Source organism: Prunus avium, chromosome 8, assembly GCF_965620075.1.
Source record: "Prunus avium chromosome 8, drPruAviu1.hap1.1, whole genome shotgun sequence".
Lineage (NCBI taxonomy): Eukaryota > Viridiplantae > Streptophyta > Magnoliopsida > Rosales > Rosaceae > Prunus > Prunus avium.
The window spans coordinates 582,386-607,717 of NC_142291.1; the positions used below are offsets into that span (position 1 = coordinate 582,386).

At 37.4% G+C, this 25,332-nt stretch overlaps 3 protein-coding genes across 5 annotated transcripts; 1 reads left to right on the forward strand and 2 right to left on the reverse strand.

Moving 5' to 3' along the window:
* Positions 1-566: 566 nt before the first annotated feature.
* On the reverse strand, positions 567-4,289 carry LOC110757374 (uncharacterized). The gene is made up of 2 exons (XM_021958966.2): positions 2,820-4,289; positions 567-901 (listed from the first exon to the last, which is right to left on the reverse strand). The coding sequence occupies exons 1-2, from the start codon at positions 3,657-3,659 to the stop codon at positions 770-772; spliced, it is 972 nt and encodes a 323-aa protein (XP_021814658.2). The 5' UTR covers positions 3,660-4,289; the 3' UTR covers positions 567-769.
* A 2,242-nt stretch (positions 4,290-6,531) lies between these two features.
* LOC110757371 (Class II aaRS and biotin synthetases superfamily protein) lies at positions 6,532-13,424 on the reverse strand. Its single transcript, XM_021958961.2, has 7 exons — positions 11,971-13,424; positions 11,354-11,533; positions 9,783-10,040; positions 9,085-9,219; positions 7,911-8,192; positions 7,543-7,683; positions 6,532-7,075 (listed from the first exon to the last, which is right to left on the reverse strand). Exons 1-7 carry the CDS (start codon positions 13,303-13,305, stop codon positions 6,776-6,778), a joined length of 2,631 nt encoding a protein of 876 aa, XP_021814653.1. The 5' UTR covers positions 13,306-13,424; the 3' UTR covers positions 6,532-6,775.
* Positions 13,425-14,128: 704 nt separating this feature from the next.
* On the forward strand, positions 14,129-24,544 carry LOC110757375 (bifunctional aspartokinase/homoserine dehydrogenase 1, chloroplastic-like). Of its 3 annotated transcripts, XM_021958968.2 has the most exons (19): positions 14,130-14,532; positions 15,384-15,451; positions 15,548-15,925; positions 16,443-16,531; positions 16,639-16,942; positions 17,877-17,929; positions 18,011-18,219; positions 18,302-18,389; positions 18,480-18,593; positions 19,147-19,245; positions 19,431-19,625; positions 20,292-20,374; positions 20,732-20,957; positions 22,387-22,532; positions 22,686-22,821; positions 23,068-23,151; positions 23,230-23,322; positions 23,852-24,144; positions 24,356-24,544. In XM_021958968.2, exons 1-18 carry the CDS (start codon positions 14,390-14,392, stop codon positions 24,095-24,097), a joined length of 2,754 nt encoding a protein of 917 aa, XP_021814660.1. In that variant the 5' UTR covers positions 14,130-14,389; the 3' UTR covers positions 24,098-24,144; positions 24,356-24,544. The 3 variants fall into 3 exon arrangements, with proteins under 3 accessions (XP_021814661.1, XP_021814660.1, XP_021814659.1); XM_021958969.2 differs by lacking the exon at positions 24,356-24,544 and having other exon boundaries at positions 14,129-14,532; positions 15,551-15,925; positions 23,852-24,257; XM_021958967.2 differs by lacking the exon at positions 24,356-24,544 and having other exon boundaries at positions 14,131-14,532; positions 23,852-24,257.
* Positions 24,545-25,332: the final 788 nt, after the last annotated feature.

The following is a 25,332-nucleotide window of genomic DNA, read 5'->3' on the forward strand; positions in this document are numbered from 1 at the left end:
CCCCCCCCCCCCCCCCACCCAATATCGCTTGTAATTAAATAAAGAAATAAAAGAAAGTCTTGGGCATACGAGTTAAAGCATATGAACTTATGGTGGCTCTATCTCCCCAAAATTTCATGAGAACTGGGTAGAATATCCAAATCATGCATCCATGGAAGTTGTAATATAAAGCCCAAGACCAGGAAATAATGTTCAGTGGACTAATAATTCCTGCATCTTTGCAATATTCCCAATAGGCTCACTTGTAAGGTTAAGTGAACTAATATGCAAATAATTTGACTAAACCTTGGAAGCTTAATATTATTAGTCACCAAAAGCTGAGGAATATATTACACAGAATCTTGTTAAATATAAATAAATTAGGTTTAAAGTAACACCATATATAAACAAATAAAACCCTGCCACATTAGTTAGTGTACAAAATCTTGGGAAAAGGTCTGGTGGATGCACATTGCTGGGCTGCTAATATCATATAACAAACACATGAGATTTTGCATTTCCAATGGCAGGCATGAAAAATACACTGGACATGTAGATAAAACAAGAAAGTATACTAGGCAACGGGAAAAGAGAAGTAAAAATTTGTACCCGAACGGAAATTTTTGTCTGCATTTTACAGAGTGATGCAAAAGATTCTAAATTTCAAAGTTATAATACATAACAGGTACAATCGTTTTGATACAAAGCGTGGCATAAGAACTTTAGTACTTTTAGCACAGCTCATGGACAAAGTACTTTCTTTTTCTATGTACTTCACAACAAGAATTTTCTATCTCAGGCTCATTACAGGCCACGGATTTACCCCAGATGCAGGCAGCGAAGGTCGAATTATAGGAACCCGCCTCACCACTGAAAATGCTTCATTGAGACGCACAGCGCGACTCATGAACTGAGACACCTTCTGCAAAATTTGTTCAGTTAGATATGCCAGGTTCTACCTCAACATATACGTCAAAACAGAGAAGCAAAGTTCCCATTTGGAAAGCCACATAACTCATATAACAAAGTACAAGTAAATAAAATCCTACCATAAAAGCCTCTTGCTTACAACTAACATAGGTTCCACCATTTTCCCACCCCAACCTAATACGGCTAGAGCTAGATAGAGCTCATGCCCCAGCACAAAATAATTCGAAAAATAAGCAAAAGCAAACCATTTCATGAGACTTATTATCACAGCATCATGGATTTCTGCACTCTTTTACTCCAATGTAAATTGAACAAGAACATAAGGAAAACAAATTAACTCTACCGGCTACAAGGCCAAAACAGGAAATATCCACTAGTACTTTGCAAAGGTGTTATAAATCTCATGCAACATATAATCAACTACTCTGACTACCTTACTTGTGATCACTGATAATGCTGAAAAAATATTCACTCAGTATGAATTCCAGGAACTCCAGGGAAAATTTTTACCAAATGAATATGCCCTTTCTTGCGAAAGGAAATAAACAAGGTCTAAAAGACCTTATCTGTCCATGGTTTATTCTATTGCAACTATCTTCAGATCCATGGTTTCTTGAAATTATGAAACAGGAAAACAAATAACCATTAAAAGGTAACATGTGACCCTTTGCTAATTTGAAAGTATAGACTATAATTGATAAACGTCGTTGACAGTATATTTTGTTTTTAGTTTTACTTTTTCACCCAGAGCTTTCTTAACTGGCCTATATTAAGCAAGCCCTTTACATGTTCTTCTAAAGCCATTAGTTGTTCACTCAGTCCATACATGTTCAAAAAATTGAATTACATTGATTACTCTCTAAACCCAAAGTTTCTTTACACTTCAATGCAGCCAGGAAAATAAAGAATCGGTTTAAATAAAATTTCAAAATTGATATATGTAAGTGTCTAGATATAGGTTTCGTCCCCTCATAGACATGTACCTATCTCAGCTAATCGTAAGTGAAGAGTCCAAAACAAACAAAACTGCAGAAAGATGAGCATTCTCTCAAAAGGGGAGAGCATAAGAGTAGTGGATAGAGGTTCAAGCCAATGGGTTTAATTCAAATGAGTTGATAGTGGCTTCCGCAGAGGTCCTTGGGAAGTCATCTTGCGGGGTATTGGTTCTTTCTCTTCTAATCTATGTTTTATTGTGGGGAATGGAACAGGGATTTAGTTTTTGGAGGACAAGAACTTCTCAACTTCTACTAATGCTTCCATTGCAAGTATCTGAATGTTTAAGTCTGTGTAACTTTCACTACGTGTTCAACTCTATTGTAACTTTGACTTCTTTATAGTAATAAATATCCTCTGTTTCTTATCCCAAAAAAAAAAACAAAATTTCAAGAAAGAAAAAATGTAATACTTGTAACCAAACATAATAGCATAATCCCAAATAATTTTAACAATATTGCAGAATACAATAAATTAACAGAGGAAGGTGAATAAAACCAAATCTCTACATTCCTTTGCACCAGAAAATGTCAAACAAAAACAGAACAGTGTAAGAAAAAAGTACTCCCAAATGATTCTTATGATTTTTTTTATCTATAAGAAAAGTAATAAAGATTGGAAAGTGCAACTTTAGACATATCAAATAAATAAGAAACACAAATGAATGTGCAAAATTTTCCTCGGACCAAAAGATAACTTTAGCCATTTCAAATAAGTAAGAAACTCGAACAAATGAACAAATGCAAAAGCTTTCTTCACACCAAAAGAAAACTGAAGTACAAAAAAGCCTTATAATATACACTATATAGTCCTACTTTCACACCCTGAATGCAGTCAAAGCTTTCCCATAACACGCAGTGAAGACTAATGATCATTAACTTAGATAAAAGAAAATAATAAAAATTGCAATAACTGACCTTATCATCCAGAGTAACCTTGAGCTGCAAGGTCTGGCTCTTTCTCTTCATCTTATACAATCGCCGCCCCAAGAAAACTAACCCCATCACTGCTGCGGCCACAGAAAAGGACCAAACAGGGCTTACCCTAAAAACACAATACTTCAAGACCTCAAATGGAACCTTCCACCACAAGATTGTCCTCTTCACCACCTCGGCACCCGATTTTGCCTCAGGTTTCACTTCAGGTGCGGCACTTTGACTCCCAACTGATTGTCCATCTTCTGGTTTCTTATCCATGTCATTTCCACCATCCAATCCACTAAAATCCATCTCACTTTCCTTCTCAACCCTTGTGTTTTCCCCAATTTCTTCAAAGCTCAGTTGGCCTTCCGCATCCAACCCACTAAGTTTGTTCTTGCCAGACCCGAATTTTCCCAAATTCTCATCGGTATACTCCATTTCTACAATCCCTCCAAAACCAACTTGGCTTTTGTCATTACCCGCAAAACCCAATTCGTTTTTCACCTCAAAATCATTACTTTTACGGCCATCGGACCGATCACTGCCCGAATCGGACCAGAAGCCACCCGATTCTTTTGCCCCGTAGCGAGTCACCGGACCAGGGTCAATCCAGCTCGGGTTGTCGGACTCAACCGAACCCTCTTCGCTGACATCAGCCACATCCTTCCCATACTTGCCCTGATTATCCAAAGAGAAGTAATCAGGCCTGATCATACCCTCGGCATCAACATCAATTCCTTCGAAGTTCCTAGGGCTTTCAACCGAGTCATCTGAGTTGACCAGGGGAGGGTCCGAGTTTTGGAGCATCTCCCAGTCACCGATATCTCCTCCTTCCATGGCTGGGATTGATTGATGGGTTTCGGAATTGGAGGGTGAGAACTCAGCAGAAAGAGTACCAAATAAAAAAAAAACCCTTAATTTTGTGTGTTGGGCAGAGATGGGTGTGTTGAAAATAAACTGAAAAACAGAGAACGCTTTTATTGGTAAAGACACGAAAATAAAGGAACCGTTTTTGTTGATGGCTCCTGTTTTGTAATGAAACCCACCCTGTATTTCCCAAAACCACTCTGTATTTGATAATCTCTGCAGAGTATTATGGCTGACGAGGCCTCTACCCTCGCTCAAACTGGGCCACCTGTGGTGTTGAAGAATGGGGATAACATAAAAGATAAAGGTCACAAGAGGTCAAGTTTGTAATTTTATGCACTTGTTGGAGTTTTGTCAAATGGGCTTGTGCCACGTCATTAGTTAAAGTGAGATGAGCAGTGGTGGAATTTTGCTAGAGCCAGCGTCGGGGGAAAGAGATGGAAGTAAAACAAGCATTGATGAGAATTTTGAGATGTCCTTTTCTTGACAGGGGGAGGGAGAATTTTTGAGGTTGGAAGAAAGGAAGGGGTAAGCAACAAGGAAATGAAGAGAATGCTGCCTGCAGAACAAGTTGAGAATGGGCTTTGCTAAACTCACGGCGCCTGTTGGAAAGTTTCTGAAACAGCCAGTCACAATTTGAGAAACTTGTGAATATGATGAGTCTGTGGTAGTCAGTCACTCGCGGTCTCGCATCACATAATAAATAAATAAATTTATACTTTTGTTCTTTTACTTTAATTTTGGCGAGATTAATGGATCCGCCGACTTGTTTGATGGATGGGTTGAACCGTGTGAGCGGTTGGAATTTGGGTGGGAAAAAGGAGTCTTTCTTTCTTCTTTTCATATTTTCTGTCAAACCCATCCATGACCAAGACAGTGCCATTGCTGCCGACACCAACATTATATTGATACATATGGTAGGCAGCGAGCTGTACATCAAAGTTAATGTGCAGTTATTGAACCAGTCGACTACTCCAGCAACAATCCAATATGGTGAGGGAGAAGAGCTTGCTTTTCTCAATTTGCTCAAGGGACTGAGGTTGTAGGAGATGAGTGTGTATGTGCTTACTTCGCTGCTCGCATTATCTTCTACACCCAACCTATTGCTGTGGATTGACTTTGAGGAGGACTGCGCCTAACTTAATTGGGTGGTATTACTACTATTAACGATGAGTGGTTGAGTCATTTCTTAAGACTAATTGAGTAGTTTAGTAGGGGACATGTAGCTCAAGTGATTAAGAGCATTCACTTGTGCATCCGAAGTCCTATGTAGACGTAGAAACACATGGTACAATGTAACATTTGTGATTGGTATTCAAATTTATTATCACTAGAAACGCAAAAGATTCATATAATTATATAGGCATAAAATGTCATTGACGAGATTAGCGTCCTTTTCTTACTCTTCTCGATCCTCTTATGTGGAGTTACTGTCTATGGACTTATGCCATTTTTTTTTTTATGATGATGGGTAACATGAATTGTGAACTGGAACATGCAAGTCATTTTCTAATTCATATCTTTGTATGGTTTAATGCATTTCCTAATTGCTAGACCTAATTACTCTTAGTTAAACAATATAATAAATATGAATATTTAAAAAGTATAGACACGCAGCTATACTCTTAGAATATTTTCGAATATTTTAAAAATATAGCCACGCGCCTATACACATCACATCAACATTTTAAGTTAAAATGAAGGCACTAGCCCAATTTTTATTCCCATCCCTATGTATCCATAGCTCTGCTTTCTAGTTAGACAGAGACGCATTCATGTATTAACTTAAAGCACCGACGGTGAGATAGTTGGGGTTGATTTTTGGTACTCATGAATCATGATGCATCATAGCCAAATGTGGCCATAGACAGTCATGAGATGAGAATTATCATGTTGAAAGCATTTGGTCTCACAAGAGCCCATGGCATAGAATTTATCAGTATCCTGCCCCTTGTATTCCCTCATGTATGGTGGAGTGGTCAAAACGGAGAAGAAAGAAAGAGAGAACAATTCAAAGATAAAGACGGTTTTGGTTGTAGTGTGGGCAACCCCAATTGCAAATCCTACTCCCTCTAACCCATCGGCAATTTCTAAAAAAATTTGAACCCAAAAAATAATCCCTAAATTACATATCCTATAAATAATGTACCTATAATATATATATATATATAGGTATTTAGGTACATTAAAATCAAACTAAATCCAAGCCAAGTCCATTAAAACCCACCACGATCGAGAAATGATATATCTCCCTTCCTTCAATCCAACAAAGCCATGGACAACCTCTATTTGACACTAAGCCAATTAACCCACCACCCCGGCAACAACTAATGGCACTCCCACAACTCCACCCAAACCATACCCGCCCTCCATGCGATGGCTTATGCCCCTCATTCTATTTCATATCCTCAATTTTGTGTATGAAAAAAAAAAATTGAAATAAATAGAACATTTGAGTATTTCATCTTGGGGAAAGAGGGGTTGGGACTGGTGGGACGGTGAGGGTGAGGAAGGCTTGGTGGTGGTTGTGGGTTGTGTGTTTAGGTGGGGTTGGGTTGGAGAGGTTGTGGCGGAAGAAGGTTTTTTCGTTTTTATTTTTATTTTTTGAGTAAAAGGAATATTTAGAGGGTGGAAATTAAAAATAATACAAAAATATCATTTTACCCCTGCATTTAACATAAAAAATAACAAAATTGACGGAAAGACCATTTGTCCTAACAAAAGTGCAGTTGAAGGACCATAGGAACGATTTTGGAAATTGAGTGACCAAAATGCAAATAAGGTAAAATTTCAGGGACCATTAGACCTAAAACCCTAGAATCCACGCACATAGAGACCAAAATAACTCGTAACTTGAACGAAACTTTGTCAAAATCACTCATCATAGGATTCGCTTGTTTCATGAACCCAAGCATTGCAATACCAGAATTACATGTGAGATGAATCTGAAATCAATGTGTATAATATCTGTTTTGAGCGCCTTAACATGCCCAGAAAGGGGCATGTAAACAAAGAAAAATGAAAGATAAGGGAATCTGGCTTGAGATTTGTTCTTCTTTTCTTTGCCTCCACAAAATATATTCTTATCATGAACTCAACCGTTTTTGAAGTTCTTCCACAATTCTACTTCTTGGAATTATGCTTTCCTCGGCAGCCTCAATATCCTTTAATCTCACAACCCCTTCGTTCAGCTCCCGTTCACCCACGATTATCATCCAAGGGATCCTAGATTCCTTGGCTCGATCAAAGTGCTTTGACATTCTTTTATTGACCAAGTACTCTGCTTTCACTTTTGCAGCCCACAGCTCGCTTGCTAACTCAGCTGCTTGCGTTAAATCATCCCCCAATACACTCACCAGGACTTCAGTCTTGGTTGCTCGGGTTGTCTGTATAATAATAACAATAATAAATAAAATATGAAAGAACAGATCAATGTCTCATACAATACAAGCATGCTAAAATAAATAAACATGTATGTACTATACTCGGGCATGCCATGCACCAAGAGCAAGTCAAACCATATATGTTTATTTATTTTTGTTAAATTCATTAAGAGAAGTTCTGATTTAGATCAACTAACCCATATTCAGTTACCAAAATGAAGCAATTTAAAGTTTAAGGACTAAACTGAGATACAGATAAAAGTACAGGAGGCATAGTGTAAATTAACCTAAAAAATGTATAACTAATGAATTTAAAATTCATAAAAGTTTCTTTTATTAGTTACCCAGTTGGGAGAACAAGGATTTGAAGAGCCTATCACTACCAATCGGATTATAACCCAACAACACAATTCACCCAAAATATAAGTAGACTATTAATCAACATACACACAGAAGCACGTCAAAGTTACCTGATTCTGGTCTTTGTTAAGCTGCTCCATTATATTAAAAACTCGCTCAATTCCAAGGCTGACACCAACAGCTGGAACCTGCTTTGTACCAAACATCCCTATAAGGTTGTCGTAGCGTCCACCAGCAGCAATTGAACCAACCTGATGAAAAAATCAAATATCTATAGATTAACCTTGAAACACATAAGTTAATGAGAGGAAGCAATAACAATACTACTTGCACCACTCATCTGAATTGAAATTTTTAGGAAACGACAGCAAATGTCAGAGGGCAAGATTAGAGAAGGCACATAAGACAGGTTATAGAAACAGTAATAGCATGCAAAATGAAAGCAGAGGAAATCACAACAGCATTTAAATAATTTTACCTGTGCACCCCCCTTAAAAACAGCTTCATATATTACTCCCGTATAATAATCAAGACCCCTTGCTAGACTCAAGTCAAAAGCCACTTTTCCGATACACTTTGATTTTTCCAAAGCCTTGAATAAGATCTCCAGGTCATTCAATGCATCTATAGATGCACTGTTTTCTAAAAATGAGCTGCCCTCCTGTTTAAGCTTAAATAACAATTCCAAAGGATGTCCACGCTCTTTTACAAAGGTACCAATTTTGTCTGCTGTCTCAACACTTAAGCCCTTCTCTTCCACCTGAAAATGCAAATATGATAAATATTAAAACCTCACTAGTTTTGGATATGAGGAAACAACTCAATCATCATATGGAAATGTTTACCCAATGATTATGGAGAAAAGCACAACAAAATGATAAACCAAGCATATGCTTATTTTTTTCGACAAAAAAAGAGAGCATATGTTTATTCAATAGAAAAATAAACTGAAAATCAAATGAAATCGGTTCTTATGTTAATGAAAATTCAATTCAGCAGATACATTTTTATTGTCAAATTTTGTATTCGCATTTACTTGAAATAACATGGTTTATTCATTATTTTCATTGATGAATGTTTTACATTTCAGTCATTTGGAACTCAGAACATGGTTATTAAAATCAACACAATGTGTTCCAGAGGCAACAATTAATTAACAGTAAGAATTTTGGGTTGGCAGGTACAGGACCAAAAGCTTTACCTCAAGGTGTGAGGCTTAAGCGATTCATTGGCCAATATGCTATACTAACCATGTCAACTGCCCAAGTAGACAGGCGTTCCTTGTAAAGAAGCAGACAGATGACAACAATTATGGTGTTTTGGTGCACAAAGCCTTCCTCTAGTCGTAAAATTCTTATGTAGCAATTATTGCTCTATTGAGTTATAGATGTGGAACATCAAGCCTTCCTCCCAACTACTTGGGGTCAGCCAGGTAAGTACTTCATAAAAACAATCTTATGCAGTAATTAATGTTCCATTAAGTATTTCATACTGAATTAACAACAATGACGAAACAAGGAAACTGAGACACCAAGACATGAGACGTAACTCAAAGCAAGCATATGCAAAACATAAAAACACATAAACCAAGATACAGAATTGTAACTCAAGCATACGCACGTGAAATATGGTTGCAATTTTTGAGTCTTTACCATTTCTTTTTTTATCTGCTCGAAAGACTGCTTGTCTAACTTGTCGATACTTGAACAAATAGTTCTAAATTTTTCAGGAGGTACTCCGCAGATTTCCAACATTCCATCCAATAACTTTCGGTGGTTCAACTTAATCTGTACAATAAACATTAAGACAAAATTGTAAAATTAGATTTAAGGCAGAGAGATAAGGCACACAAAAGTCTGAATATAAGTAGTGTAGCACTTCATGGAGAGGTTTAAATCACAAGACTAGATTGGCTTCTTTTAGAAGGTGAAGACCTCAAGACTAGGTTGAAATCCATCTTTCGATATTGCTCTACGTCAAGATTGAAGGGTATAGAAAAACAAGAAAGAATGAATCTTGTTTCTATATGTGAAGCAATTAGGAATCTTTACTTCATCTCTTCCTAGTGTTAGCAGAATAGTTGTATGTATTAACTTCGTATCATTACTATGCAATACTAATCATGCACCAATATGTTTCAAACTAAAAAACTTTACAATAATTTTAAATGTTTAAAATAGTGACCCAGATCTGATAACAGTGAGACATCCAATGGAAGTCCCAAGCATAACTCCATGTCAAAATTAATATGTGTGAGGAGCTGTGGTACTATAATCCATATAATTATTCAAATTATCAAAACTTTGTATGCAATGACAAAGATAGAGGGGAAAAATGAAAAGAAAGTTACCTCATAATCTCCAATATCCAGCTCGTCAAGAAGTTCTGTTAAAATCTTAATAACCTCAAAATCTGGCCCCATTTTTTCATATTGGCCAGCAATATCAAAGTCACATTGGTAAAATTCACGATATCGTCCTTTCGATGGATTGTCTCTTCTGTACACCTTTGCTATTTGGTACCTTTTGAAAGAAGTGATACCATTCATAGCTGCATATCTAGCAAATGGAACGGTTAGATCATATCTCAGTGATAAAAGCTCTCCTCCCTGTCGACAGGATAAACACAAACTACATTAGATATGAGTGATTCAGTTTTATTGTCAAGCTATAACAAGATTGAAATTTAGCTGCTAGAAACCTAAGAAAAGTATTTATAAGGAATAAATAGAAGAGGTAGCAAGGCCTGTCTAACACACCTTCACAAACAATATTTAACATCACATGACAAGGAATACCACAATTCAAACATGAAAAAAATACAAAGTGGTCGCAATATAAAGAAGATGATTTCATGTTTAAAAATACAACACCCATAACAGATTTTGATGAGGACATCTTTGTCAAACCCATTAGGGTTTATAAAAGAAAGAGATGGAAGAGGAAGTCATTTAATTTGGTCTTTATATCTGGCAATTTTTTGATTTCTGCGATTAGTTTCTAACTTGTTCTCTAAGTTTTCCAGAATTTAGTAAGATTTTAAAGTTTTCCAGGTTTCAGTAGGATTTCTAAATTTCCTATTTTATTTAGGCTAGAATTTCTGTTTTAACAAGGGAATTTTTATCCTATTGTCTCTAGGTTTTAGTTTGCTATAAATACCCCTCTCATGTAATTCATTAGGGAGTTGAGTTGTTGAGATATAAAGAAAGTTTATTTTCCAGAGATTGGAGACTTCTTGGTGTGAAGCCAAACCCCTGGAGTGATTCCAGACCTATCTATCCTTATTTGTTCTATTTTCAGTTTTTCATTGTTTTGCTTCCACTACTCTACCTAAGCCTACAATTCACCCGTGTCCTATATCAGATTTAAAGCGAATAAAACAAAATTACCAGCAACATGCAAACAACACAAGGTCATCCCAATAGCCAATTTCTTAAGAAAACCATACAATCAAATCTTAAGGTTAGCTCCCCAGCTCACACACACAAAACCAAAAATGAACAATCTAGAAGGCATTCAAGGTAGTATTTCATAGCTGAATTCAGAGAAGAATTGATGAAAGTTGCCAAAAAATGTATTTAACAATGGTTAACAATAATGAGCGAAAACTAGGCTCAAAGCCTCGGACTTGACAGTCTTAATACCTCTTAGGAACCAGGATTGCTATTCTGGCTTAGGTGATAAGTTAACATCTTAGGAAACACGAAAAGGTCACCTAACATCGATATTCCAAGTACAAAAAGTGTGGCATTCAGCTAATTTAGTGTAAATGCCAAGAATCAAATTGATTCATGTTTATATGCCCACTCCCTCTTCACCCTACATTAAATGAGGACCGACAAGCAACACCTATAAAATAACTACGAAAAATAAAAATAAATAGTCCATTTAAACTGACAAAAGTTGAAAATGAGGCAATTACCTGGTCAGCAAGATCATAAATCAATTTCGAATCTTCCCCATATTTCCCCATGAGAGTTTCTCTCAATTCAAAAACTGGAGTATCCAATGCTGTGGCACCATGCCTCTCAAAGACCTCTTCAATTATCGAAAATGCTTTCTTTCTTATTGCCATTTGTTCTTTTGCAAAGTCACGAGTCCCCTAGTATGTGCAAAATATGTCCAAGTCAGAATGCTATTAAGTTCATTCATTACAATCCAAAAAAATAACATAAATGAACATAATCTGCAAAGGCAACTACGACAAAAACCTGAGCATGGTCTCTGAAAATACACACATGCACAACTGTATAAATTTTCAATTCTTTCCAAATGATCACATGTTACAGAATCTAACTACAAGTTATAGTATGCACATTGTTTTCTACAGAAATCTTTCCTTCCTAAGACACTAATAAATTAAGAGGCAGATACTAATAAGAACCCAAATGATTTTCATGAAAAACACTGCATCCCAAAGAAAAGGGGAAAAAAAAGAGAATAATCATTCATTTTATTCTCCTACAAATCAATGAAAAGGTGGATTAGAGAAAATACTCCGGACAGAAATGAAAAGCAGAACTCTAGGCATTTTATTACCTTTGGAAGCTTGGGGAGTCTTCTAGTCTCATTGCTTTCCACCAACTCCTTTACTCTGTTCAACAAACTATCAAACTCTGGGTCCTTGGGGTCCAAAAACGATATAAGCTCTTCAACCCAATTTCCCAACAAGCCCAAACTATCAACAGCATTTCCTCCCTTACCCTGCAACCTATCTTTTATCAACTGTAATATAACACTAGTTCCTTTTCCCAAAACCACCTTCTTCTTCTTCTCACTCTTCTTCTCCACTTTCACATTCCCTCCTCCATTCACTTCACTACCTTCACTCTTCTTCCCATTCAACTCAGCTCCCTCCAACACCATAAACGCCGTAATTGCCTCCCAAGTCACAATTTTCCATACAATTCCCATCAACACATTCACTTCATGAGCAAAATTATCATAATTCTCTTCCTCTTCAAAAACTAATTGGGAAACCAACTTGAACCCACCTCTCAAGCTTTCACCACTTGGGCATTTCTGCTCAAACAATGCCACCAAACTCGACCTCAAATTCTCACTACCCACCCCATCCACATTCATTTTCGCACGGGACAAACTACGGTCCCCCAAGTCCCACAGAGCCGCGGCCAATGGCAACAAAGCGGTCCTGACTACCCCGGCACAAACTACCTTCCCACCAGAATTCAGCTCCACTCGAGACTTGGAGTGCACCGATTTCACTTGCTCTCTCAAACTCGCGTGAATTTTGGGGATTCTTGAGATCGCTTCAATTTCAACCTTACCCACTAACTTAGACCCGTTGAGCAACACCTTCAAATCACTGGCCACCCCAATCTCCTCCTTCGCGGCGTGCCCATCCCCTGAATCGATCAAATTGAACGCCGCTACGTCGGCTTTCAATGCCTCGCAAGAAATCGCCGCTACTGCATCCGAAACCGTCGACAAAGCAGCAGACTGGTGGTCCAGAAGCGCACATATTGCGTACAAAGCAGAGGATAACTTGAGTTTCTCCAACGCAAGGGCCTCCTCGTCAGTCAAATCGAGGGATTCGAGCTTTAAGTCTGGGGAATTGAGTGCTTCCGCGATTTTAACTGGAAGAACAGTACGGATATTGGGGGAACCGGAGAGAGAGAGGAGCTTGCTGAGGAGGACGACGAGGGAAGCTCTGTATTCTTCAACGGTTGGGAGAGAGGGTAGGAGAGAGCCGAGGTTGTGGGTATTGAGAGGTGATGAGGAGGAGGAGGGGAGCCTATTGAGCGCCGACGAGTCGATGCGTAACTGAGCGAGGCCATTGGCAATGGCGTAGACAGAGGAGGACGAGAGAGATGAGCCTTTGCCTCCTACTGTTATCACTGAGAGCTCCGCCATTGTCGGAGCTCAGAGACTGAGAGGTTCTTGCCGGTTTCGGCGGTAGGGTTTTTCAAGTATGAGCTTTGAAGTACTGTTCGATACTTTTTTCCTAGTGTGTTTTCTTTTGGTGGTTTGGGCAGTGCTCGCTTATAACTTGTTTTTCAGATCACTCTCAAAAAAATAAAATAAAAAATAAAAAAATTGTTTTTCATAGGCCATTTTTTTTTCAAGGTCAATTTTTCATTTGACCTAAAAAGAGGTCAATTTTTCATAAGCTTGATCATCGGCACTCAAATTAATTAAACCGAGAAAGGCAGAAGAACCCTCAAAACAAAAGGGAGGAAACGTTTCTACCAAATGGATTCAATTGGTTGGGTCTCACTTTTTGGTGTATTGTTATGTCATTTTGTGGGTTTTGAATGAAATCCACTTCCGATAAAAAGAAATAAAAAATGGATTCAATATTAACAAAGAAATTTACGAGTTTGAATTTCAACATTTTTGGTCCATTATTTAGATCAAATTAACAAAATTGGGTTTGTGTTAATTGTTCAATGTAGAGACATAAATTTTACATGTTTATATTGAATCAAACACTCTAAATTGAATTAATAATCAAATATTACAAATCCAACATACTCTCGGTTGCATGTTCAGCTACTAAATAGTACCGAGGTATATAATTAATGAGTGATGTTTCACTACTAATAAACTTTTTATGATAAAACCTCATCTCCATTCCAATCGAGTCCAACGCATTATGCATGAATTCTGTCGGCATCAGTTTTCTAGGGAGCAATTTCACCTGGTGAAACAAAAGATATGCGGTGCTCTGGTTAAGCAAAGAACGCAATTTGCAATACTGAGTGGCAGACACACGTAGCAAAGTTTGATACTTGACCCCTACATTTTGCTACGTGCCATTGCTTAAATGGATCATCACCTTGCCCCACAGTTTTAGACGCCGCACCGCATCTCCCCCTTCCAATCATTCACTTTCATGGCCTCCGCTCAGTAGTACATTATATTAGCCGAAGCCGCCAAACTCGCACTCACACCCACACCAAAAACCAAAATACTTTCTCTCTCACTGTGAGAGGCTATGGCGTCGCTCTCTTCAGCCATCTCTAATCCAGGCCACAGCCTCTCCCCCAACGCATTGCCTCACAACGCCAAGCCCAAGAAGATCTGCTACTCTCAATGCCCTACATTCCTTCTCCCTCCTCAGCGCTCTCCGATTTGCAGGTACTCATTTTATACCCAGCTAAATTTTCTTTCTTGATTCCATTTTCTGTTTGTTTCTCGAGAAAATGGAAGAGCTTTCTGTATAAAAAGTGGAACTCTGTTTTCATTATGATATTTCTTTTTACCATTTCACTGGACTGGAGCTTATGGCTTAAGTAGTAAATGTTTAACTTAACCTGGAGTGATGGAAATATTCAACTTGTCCTCAAGTTTCATGTCGTGCCTAAAGATAATTTGTTTTTAGTTTTTAAAAAAATGGTATACTGAGAAGTGAAGCACAGCGGAAAATGGGGCTTTTAAGTGTTGGAATTGTTACCAAATTCCAAGAGCTATTGGTGCAATTTTCTTCTTTGTTGTAATTATTGTTTTGGTATTGGTTTTTCTACTCAATTTAATTATTATGCATGCAGGAGCTCTGGTATGAGATAGCATTGTGTTTATTCAATCATTTTGAATTTGCTCCTTGCTTGATGTTACTATCATTTTCAGTAAACATTTTTTCTTTAAACATTCTTGCTTTCTGTTTTGACTAGTTAGGAATTATATCACAGATCATAACCAAACATGATCCAAGTAGGTACTTTCAACCTTAGCATGTTTCTCTTAAGCTCTTAGTGTAAGTTTGTGCTCTTAGAACTGATGTTTTATTTGCTATAATAGTTTTTGCATTGCTGGAACAAATTTACTTCTTATTGCACAATTAAAAAGTTTTTATTTTATTTTATAAATATTTTGAATCCACCTTTTTCACTTCCAAAAATTAGTGTTGTAGGGTTTATTTGACTAGCGGAATACTTAAGATTAACTTAAATGATTCATTAATTTATGCGGATGTCTGTTGTCTTTTTCAGGATGGGTTTTGTTTCTGGGCTAGAAAGGAAAAAGACACTAAAACCCCGGATCATTTCATCAGTCACAGGTTCATTTTCTATGCTTTTCCATAATTGTCCAAAGTTTTCCTCAGGATCTTGTATTTATAAGTTTCATCTAACTCTAATTTTCTTTCCTTTAATAGTAGATACTCCTGTAAATACATCGCCTGAAAAAGTTCAGCTTCCTAAAGGTGATACTTGGTCTGTTCATAAATTTGGTGGTACCTGTATGGGAAATTCAGAAAGAATTAAGAATGTTGCAAAAATAATTCTCAGTGATGATTCGGAGAGGAAGTTTGTAGTTGTCTCTGCAATGTCCAAGGTAACAGATATGATGTATGATCTCATCAACAAGGCTCAATCACGAGATGAGTCCTATATATCTGCATTAGATGCTGTTTTAGAAAAGCACAGATCAACAGCTCTTGATCTAATTGATGGGGATGATCTCTGTAGCTTCTTAGCACAATTGCAACATGACATCAGTAACCTGAAAGCAATGCTTCGTGCAATATACATTGGTACTAGACTTCTCTCCCTCACACACTATCTCTCTCAAGTTGCACTTGGAATGTTATGTGGACATTCTTGGTTCATTTATTATTTTCCACAAAACATCAGAACATTAGTGGATCTCTGATCTGTATAGGCTCTCCAATGGCTTATCACATAAAGCAAATATGGTGTGTGCTTTAACAATTCCCATCATATTTCAAATGGTTTATATTTACTATTGTGTATGTGTTTATATTACAAACAATATAAGCCAGTGTTCTCTGTCAGGGAAAGACTAATTCTTTTATCTGAATCTTCAATAGTTTGTAATGCGATTAGCGCCTAGTGTTAAATCACTTGCCTTTTTCCAACTTAGCCAACTCCTCAATTTATATGTTATAGAAACTATGTTCTTTGTCTAGTCAAATTATTATGACACTTAATTTGAATGTACTTGTTAGTTTTCTTGATGTCTTTGGCTAATTTTGATTAAACTTTATGGTTGGATCTGATCAGATTGACTAATATGCTTACTTATGGCAGCTGGTCATGCAACAGAATCCTTCACTGATTTTGTTGTAGGACATGGAGAGTTATGGTCTGCTCAGATGTTGTCATGTGTTGTTAGAAAGGTCTGGTGGTGGTTTGCTTACTTTTCAAGAGCATTTGCTGAATGTTGCTTTTCCTAGTTGTCTGTTATATTAATATATTTTCTTATTCTTTCTTTTTCCTTCTTCAGAATGGGGTAGATTGCAATTGGATGGATACAAGGGAAGTCCTTATTGTTAACCCTACTAGTTCTAATCAAGTGGATCCTGATTTCAAGGAATCTGAAGAGAGACTTGAGAAATGGTACTCCAAAAATCCATCAAAAGCAATTGTAGCTACTGGTTTTATTGCTAGCACACCTCAAAACATTCCTACTACTTTGAAGAGAGATGGAAGTGACTTCTCCGCAGCTATCATGGGTGCTCTATTCAAGGCTGGTCAAGTCACAATTTGGACAGATGTTGATGGAGTTTATAGTGCAGACCCCAGAAAAGGTTCGTATAGCTCTTGTACTTGGTAAAACATGTCACATATCAGCCATTTTAAATAATATATGCTTGTCCAAAATGGATCAATAGAAGTTGTGAGCGACCTATATTGCTCTTCTACCGAATTTAGATGGGTACCTGTTAAGATAGAATAGTCAGTGAGGGACAAAGGTACCTGTGTGACATCATAGAAACCTCTGATGCTTAATTTGGCGGAGTAAGGGTATGTATGATGGTATTCATACCTTTTCTTGGGGGGCGCATGCCCCTAATTATAGAGAAGTCAGGAGAACCTCTTATAATACTTTGATGTGGGAGACGGCATGTGGTGGTGACATGTGTCCCTGAACATCAACGTCCATGGTGGTGACGGAAAGGGGCCTCCCACTGGTGAACTGGAGGAAGCATGGCTGCTGCCCATGTGGTTATGCCAAGGTGCTGAATGACTTTCCTTTGGGGGTGCCATTTGGCACGTTGTTTAATTGAGTCTGTACAGACTGTCTAATTGGCACAAAGAGATAAGTGTCGTTTGACACCTAGTCTTGGTTAGCATGAGGTGTCTGGGGCTGAGGGTCATTCAGCCTGCTCAAGCATGCTGATCAGCATGTGGTGGATGACTGCCACGTGGTACCTCCTGTGTACTGATTCTGTACAGTGAGCCCTGACCTCTTTTCAGCACATGGGTCCGGTGGACCCAAAGTGGTGGGTGCCGAATGGAGAGTCGGCCTGGTCAAGGTCACCAGTTCGGCGTTCTGATCCTTATCTGTAGCCTTGGATCAGTCTTATCTTGCTTGGTCAGTTATGGTACAAACACTATCTTTAGGAATACAAGCGTACATATTGTTGCTTTATTTTGTGAGAATAATTGGTTGATGCCTTTTAAGAAAGTTAAAATGTTACTGTGGGATTTAATTCAACAATAAGAAATGTTCATATGCAGTTAGTGAGGCAGTGATTCTGAAGACATTGTCTTATCAAGAGGCCTGGGAAATGGTGAACCTCATTACTCACTACTTAAGTTTCTGAGATTGGCGTATTCACAAATTTAAACATAATATATATGCGTATGTGCAGTCTTATTTCGGGGCAAATGTTCTGCATCCACGCACCATCATCCCAGTGATGCGATATGACATTCCTATTATAATAAGGAACGTTTTCAACCTTGCTGCACCTGGAACCAAAATTTGTCGCTCTACTGAGGATGAAGAGGGCCAGGGTTTGGAATCGTTCGTCAAGGGGTTTGCAACAATAGACAACTTGGCCCTTGTAAATGTTGAAGGGTGAGCTGTGCATTATAATGATTGCAGCTGCATTTGATTTTAAAGATCTACAATTTTTAATATTCTCCTTTTGTTCTCCCAGAACTGGAATGGCTGGTGTTCCTGGTACAGCCAGTACTATATTTAGTGCCGTAAAGGATGTTGGGGCTAATGTTATTATGATATCTCAGGTTATCTCATCCTCTGTATACAGGTTCATGATATGTTGAAACAGTAGAACATTTTTTATGCTTAACGTTCTTAGTGATGGTTCACTGCAGGCTAGTAGTGAGCATTCAGTTTGCTTTGCTGTCCCTGAGAAGGAGGTAAATGCCGTTTTTGAGTTACTGCAGTCCAGATTTCATGAGGCTTTGAATGCTGGGCGTCTTTCTCAGGTGCTTACTTTTCATTTGACTGAATTTCTTGACCAGGTTACCTGATATTTAATTTATGCAGATCAAGGACAGTGTACCGGCAATTAGTTTATTGTTTATTTCACTGATAATCACTTAATACTGTGGTTCATTGGTTTTCTTCACAATGGTGGAAAAGGCTGGACGGTCATAGCTCTTTGTTTTACCATCAATTACTTATTATTAGAGTTGTTGCTCAAAATCATCTTTCCATGCATCATCCTTTTAATTGATACTAGAGGGGCAGGAAAGTGTTGTTGGGTTGGCAGGTTACTTAAGTAAGTTGGAGGCAAGCATTTAGTGAGTGGGACCAAGGTGGTGATTTACATATTTTAGATTAGGTCGCACTATTAGTATAAAGAATTATAAGAAACAGTTCAAAATGGTGACATGAATGTTAATGTGAAAAAATGCACTGCATTTTTATTTTTACATTTTCAATTTCATATATGTTAAAATATCATCCTTTTTTTAAAAAAATTGTTTGAAAATACTAATTTGTGGCACCTCTTCCGGTTTTTTTTTTCCCTCTCAGGTTCAAGTCATTCCAAACTGTAGCATTTTGGCAACAGTTGGCCAAAAAATGGCGAGTACTCCTGGAGTTAGTGCAACTCTTTTCAATGCACTGGCAAAGGTTAGGGATATAATATTTATATTAATTTTATTAATCAGTTAGGTTAAATATGAAAATTCGTGGTTGTTAGTATACTGGTTTACGATGTGGGCTATCCTCTTCTAAACTGTAGTCTTTGATTCTAAATGTTTCTCCTAACTCATTATCTCCAATACCGAGGGATCTAAATTGTTTTTACGATACAGGCAAACATTAATGTGCGTGCCATAGCTCAAGGTTGTTCCGAGTACAATATTACTGTAGTATTAAAGCGAGAGGATTGTATTAGGGCCCTGAGAGCTGTGCACTCTAGATTTTATCTTTCAAGAACAACAATAGCAATGGGTGTCATTGGACCTGGTCTGATTGGTGCCACATTACTTGATCAGTTAAGGGATCAGGTACTTTATTTTCGCTTTTCCTATGTTATTATCAGTCTTTTGTGCAATATAGCACTTGAATTTTCATCTGTCTATGAAATTGCATGATTCTTCATTACATGTTTACTTTGAAAATCCTAAATTTGGTCAAATTTGGTCATTCTGTGTGCTTAGTTGGAGGCCTTTTTCTGGATTTTGCGAACCTATTCTAGTTTGATTTAGTTTTGTGGGAAGGAAGATGTTGGATTGTGTATTCTTCTTCCGTTTATTTCATCAGAAATGTTGCAAAGAAGGATGTAATCAATGCATGCATATTGTCCATTTGCAGCCATTTGTACATGCTGTACTGTGCAATTTATAGCCATTCAACAATTTAACATTAGTTTTACAAGCCCAACCAACTGGCATTTCTTTCTAAACTTTTAATTAAGGATCAAAGTTTGGAATGATTTTATATTTGCCTTCTCTCTCTCTCTCTCTCTCTCTCTCTCTCTCATGTGCATGAACACAAAATGTACCTGCTGGCACACACACACACACACACACATTAAATTTACTCTGTCTTTACTAAAAAAGTTTTATATTGCTGCTTGCTTAGTAACCAAATTTTGACGAAGACCAGGTGCTTTTATTTTCTTTTATTCTGTTGGGTGAATCCTTAACATTTAAGTTCTATAATCTTTGCAGGCAGCTACCCTCAAGGAAGAGTTTAATATTGATTTGCGTGTTATGGGAATAAGTGGATCAAGGACAATGCTTTTGAGTGAGGCGTAAGTTAAAATTTTTAGCGAAATATTATTAAATGAAATGTTTCGTATAATCTAAATTACACCTTGGAATGGTGGTGGTCTAACTTATACATGTCTGCTAATGAAATATTTTTGAATTGATAATTGACCAACATGCTTCTTCTAAGTAGTGGAAATTGCCTCAGTTGACATTCCTATTACAAACTATGCTGAAGCTTAATAGTTGGCTCTCCTTGTTCTTTTTGGATTTCATATGTGAATACTATCACCGACCTTTTCCCTTCTAATTGATTAAAGACTTTATTCCATAAATAATGGTCATTCAGTAGTTTCATTTCCATGACCACGAATTTACCTTTTTCTTATTTATTGTTGTAGGGGTATTGACTTATCTAGATGGAGAGAACTCCAAAAAGAGAAAGGAGTAGTGGCAGATATGGACAAATTTGTGCAGTATGTACATGGTAATCAGTTTATTCCGAATAAAGTTTTGGTTGACTGCACAGCTGACTCTAGTATCGCAAGCCATTACTATGACTGGTTGCGGAAAGGAATTCATGTAGTCACCCCCAACAAAAAAGCGAATTCAGGACCTCTTGATCAGGTAATATCTCTTTAACATGTGGACTTCTTTTGGGTTTTTATCTTGATGTTATCAAATTGCAAATTGATGTAGGATATGGGTGAATTGAGTATTTAGGTAGTTTAGCGGAAGCGAAAACAATGGAAAACAGAAAATAGAACAAAAGGGATAGGTCTGGAATCACTCCGGGGGTTTGGCATCACACCAGGGGTTTGGCTTCACACCAAGTAGTCTCCAATCTCTGGAAAATAAGCTTTTCTTTATATCTCAACAACTCAACTCCCTAATGAATTACATAGACGGGGTATTTATAATAATTTAACCCTAGAGTGAAAAGGAAAATTAAACTTATTCTAGGAAGGAAATCCTAATCCAAATAAAATAGGAAACTTAGAAATCCTACTGAAATCTGGAAACACTAAAAATCCTAATAAAATCTGGAAAACTTAGAGAACCTAGGAACTAACAAATAGATTAGGAAACTAATTAATAATTCCCTCTTCCATCTCTTTCGTTTGTAAACCCTAATGGGTTTGACAAAGATGTCCTCATCACAAATTCTGTGTTTCGGTAGTTCATATTAACGAAAGAACAAGAACATCCCCATTTCCTTAATTAATTCATCTACCCAATTAAGTGGGATTGTGCGATTCTCATCATAGTTGTGTATCCAAAACCCCTGCATTTGGGATATCTTGCTTTTAAACAATTTACACGGTTATCAAGCTATGATCATGTCTATTGTTGGTTCACACCATTTTGTTTTTGTTCAAGCTACATCATATCTTCTAATTCTTTATCAGTTTTGTTCTTTTTCCTTTTTCTATTTTGTGATTGCTGGTCAAGAGTGCTTTCTTTTTAAGATTTGGATGAGGAGTTTTGATTCCTATCACATGGTTTTATATTTCTAGGAGAGAATTTAATGGTACTTTATTGTCTGAACATAGTGGTAACAAAAGCAGCCATTTATTATACATAAATTTTTCATAAATTTCTATGCAACAATGCTAATGTGAATTTGACTCTTTTCTTTATTCTGAAAGATCACAAGTTTGCCTTACTTGAATTTGATTTGAAAGATCTCAAAGTTTGTCTTGTTGAATACAGTGTTCATTAGAAAATGGGGGTGGGAGTTGTACTCAACTTGGTTGTTGTATTTGTTTCCCTCAGGATTTTATTTTGAGTTGACACTTGGGCTTTCATATCCATATCTTACTATTAGGTAATTATTTTGTTTGATCTGCTTCAGTCCCCCTGCAGCATTACCATAAACTGACTTGCAGGAAGAAAGAAACTATAATTTACGTTTAACTTTCACGTAACATAAGTTAGTTATTCTCAAGTAAAAATTTAATGCATTCTGAGAAGGCAATAATATTGTTCATATCGTACAAATGTTTTTTACTTCTGGGGTTTCATCAGTCATGAAATTATTTTTGTCCATGTCCAGTATTTGAAGATAAGAGCTCTTCAACGGCAATCATATACACACTACTTCTATGAAGCTACTGTTGGAGCTGGTCTGCCAATTATCAATACATTACGAGGTCTCCTCGAAACCGGTGACAAAATATTGCGCATTGAAGGCGTCTTCAGGTAGGCAGACTACTTTTGATTTGTCTTCTCTCAGTAAATGCTGAAAATAATACAAGTATAATTCCTCTTTTTAAGCATGTAAAATCATGCTGTTTACAAATGCACACTTATATTACGTTTAACACAAGTCTTCCCTCTGATTTGCTGTTGCAGTGGAACTTTGAGTTATATCTTTAACAACTTTATAGGAAGACGGACTTTTAGTGAGGTGGTGGCTGAAGCAAAGCAGGCGGGTTATACTGAGCCGGATCCTAGGGATGATCTATCTGGAACAGATGTTTGTAGAAAGGTACAATGTGCAAAATTTTTGTCCACTATATTATGGAGGCTTCTAATGTGATGATGTTTTATCTGTTTAACCAGTTTAAGTTATTCAAATTTTGATATGAGACCCTAAAGCTTGTATTATTGTCAAAGATTGACCGTCTTTGTGCTGCTTTTGGGCCCACGCCCAAACTACAACCTGAGCTATCATTATTTTTGCTTCATTGTTTTGTGGTAAGATTTGCCTCCTAAGGAACCCCATCAAATGCAGGTGATAATTCTTGCTAGAGAATCTGGTCTTAAGCTGGAACTCTCTGACATCCCTGTTGAAAGCCTTGTGCCAGAACCGTTGAAGGTAAAATTATATTTTACCATACCTTACCAAATGCAAAAGTTCACCTTTGATGTGGAGTTTCGGATTATCCATTTTCAGAATAGTGCATCAGCAGAGGATTTCATGGAAAAACTTCCACAGTTTGATCATGACTGGGCTAAGAAAAGACAGATAGCTGAGGATGCAGGAGAAGTAAGTATCTCTGGGATGCATTTCTTCTCTTGGTTCCTGTGTAATACCACAATTTTAACCTAGCCATATTTGATTACTACATTATCAGGTTGTTGCTTAGAAGCCTGCTAGGCACCCACAGGCTATTAAATGCCTCCATTTCTTTTCTTTTCTTTTCTGGAAGTATCAGCTATCTAGAATGGGCAATTTAAGGAGAAAAAGAACTCAGAATATTTAATTTATATAACTATTAGAACAATATCATTTTAGCTTCCTTTGAACCCAGCATTGTTACATTATCATCTGACATGCTATGATGGGTTTTCCGTTGCGTTTATCCAACTTTTGGTGATAAAAAATGGACTCTGGATTTCTTTTTTAATAGGCCATAATAGTTTGGAAAATGTGAACATTTATATTTTCAGAGTTCTTTGGGCGCAGGGATATGCAGCTCAAGTTTCACAGGAGTTTTTTTTTTCCCTCTTTTTGTTTTTAGTTTTGCTCAAATAATTTTTCTTTTTCCCTCATCATGACTTTGTGATATCTGAAGGTCTTGAGATATGTTGGGATGGTCGACGTGGTCAATCAGAAAGGGATAGTGAAGCTGCAAACATACAAGAACGATCATCCTTTTGCTCAACTATCTGGGGCAGATAACATCATTGCTTTCACAACAACAAGGTACAAAGATCAGCCCTTAATAATTCGTGGACCTGGTGCCGGTGCCGAAGTCACAGCTGGTGGAGTCTTCAGTGACATATTGCGGCTTGCCTCATATCTTGGTGCTCCGTCATAGTGGAAAGCCTGTCGCTAGAAGTTGATAGCTTCTTATGGTTCCTATAGGTATTAATTTATGTATTTCTATCTGGGGGCACACACCGAGTGTACTTATAAACATCATGTATGTCGGCTTTTATTTAATGGATGCAATAAATTTTTTGTAATCTGTAGGCTAATTTGTGAACTGTTTTTCTGCATGAGAGAATATAACATTCTCCAGAAATTATGATTTATTAGTGATTTGCGTCGTGGCTCCTGGTCCTGTGAAATGTAGGTACCAGCTGGGGATTTTTGGTAGATAAAGCTTGGTTTGGATGGAGGGATTTGAATTTAACAATAAAGCTAAATTTGCTACAAAAATAAGAACTATACTAGATTGAATGTATTTGAAATAACTACATGTACACTTGAAATGAAGTTGAGATGATTATATGAATGGAATCATTTGACATCTATTTGTTTTCTTCAATTCTTTCTTGTCCAAATCTTGGCATACATGGATCGTAATATTTTATACAAACGAAGATAAAAAGAAAGAAAAGCAGGAAAATGTCCTTTACATTGAAGTGCAAGTGTAACGGAATGCTTCTTCCTTAGAGCATACACAGTGGGGGGGTGTATATGGGGGTGTATGTTACCGGAATCGGAATCGTCTCCAATGGTGAGATATACACCCCGAGTCACCGGAATCGTCTCCAATGGTGAGATGTAAATGGATGTAAATATACATTACCACCATGGGGATGTAAAATAAAATGTATATTTACATCCATTTTTACATCCCTTGCAGGCGGGACCCACCCGAGAAAAGAGAAGAAAAATGAAGAAAAGTCAACATAAAAGGCTGGGACCCACGGCTGACCCCTGAATTTACACCCTCCCACTGGAGCAAAAAACATATTTACACCCCCCGGAGGTGTAAAGGGGATGTAAAGGTCCCCGAATTCACACCCCCTCACTGTGGATGCTCTTAGTAAGATTTAATTGTCTGAAGGCTGAACCCGCCCGGCTTCATCCTTATTCATCCAAGCAATAGCAACTGCAAGCTTAAGGCCCAATTGGGAATCTGCATAGATTCTGTCGTTTTTTATCTACAAGTTTTAGTCTGCAGTAACGCATGACGCTTGATCCCTTTGAACTTTTGAATGTCCATTTACCCTTCGAAAGATAGAAACCCAGAGATACACTAACTCTACAAAACGGAAAAGGAAAGAGAGGCAAGCATCCATAAGGAATGGCTTGATTTACACG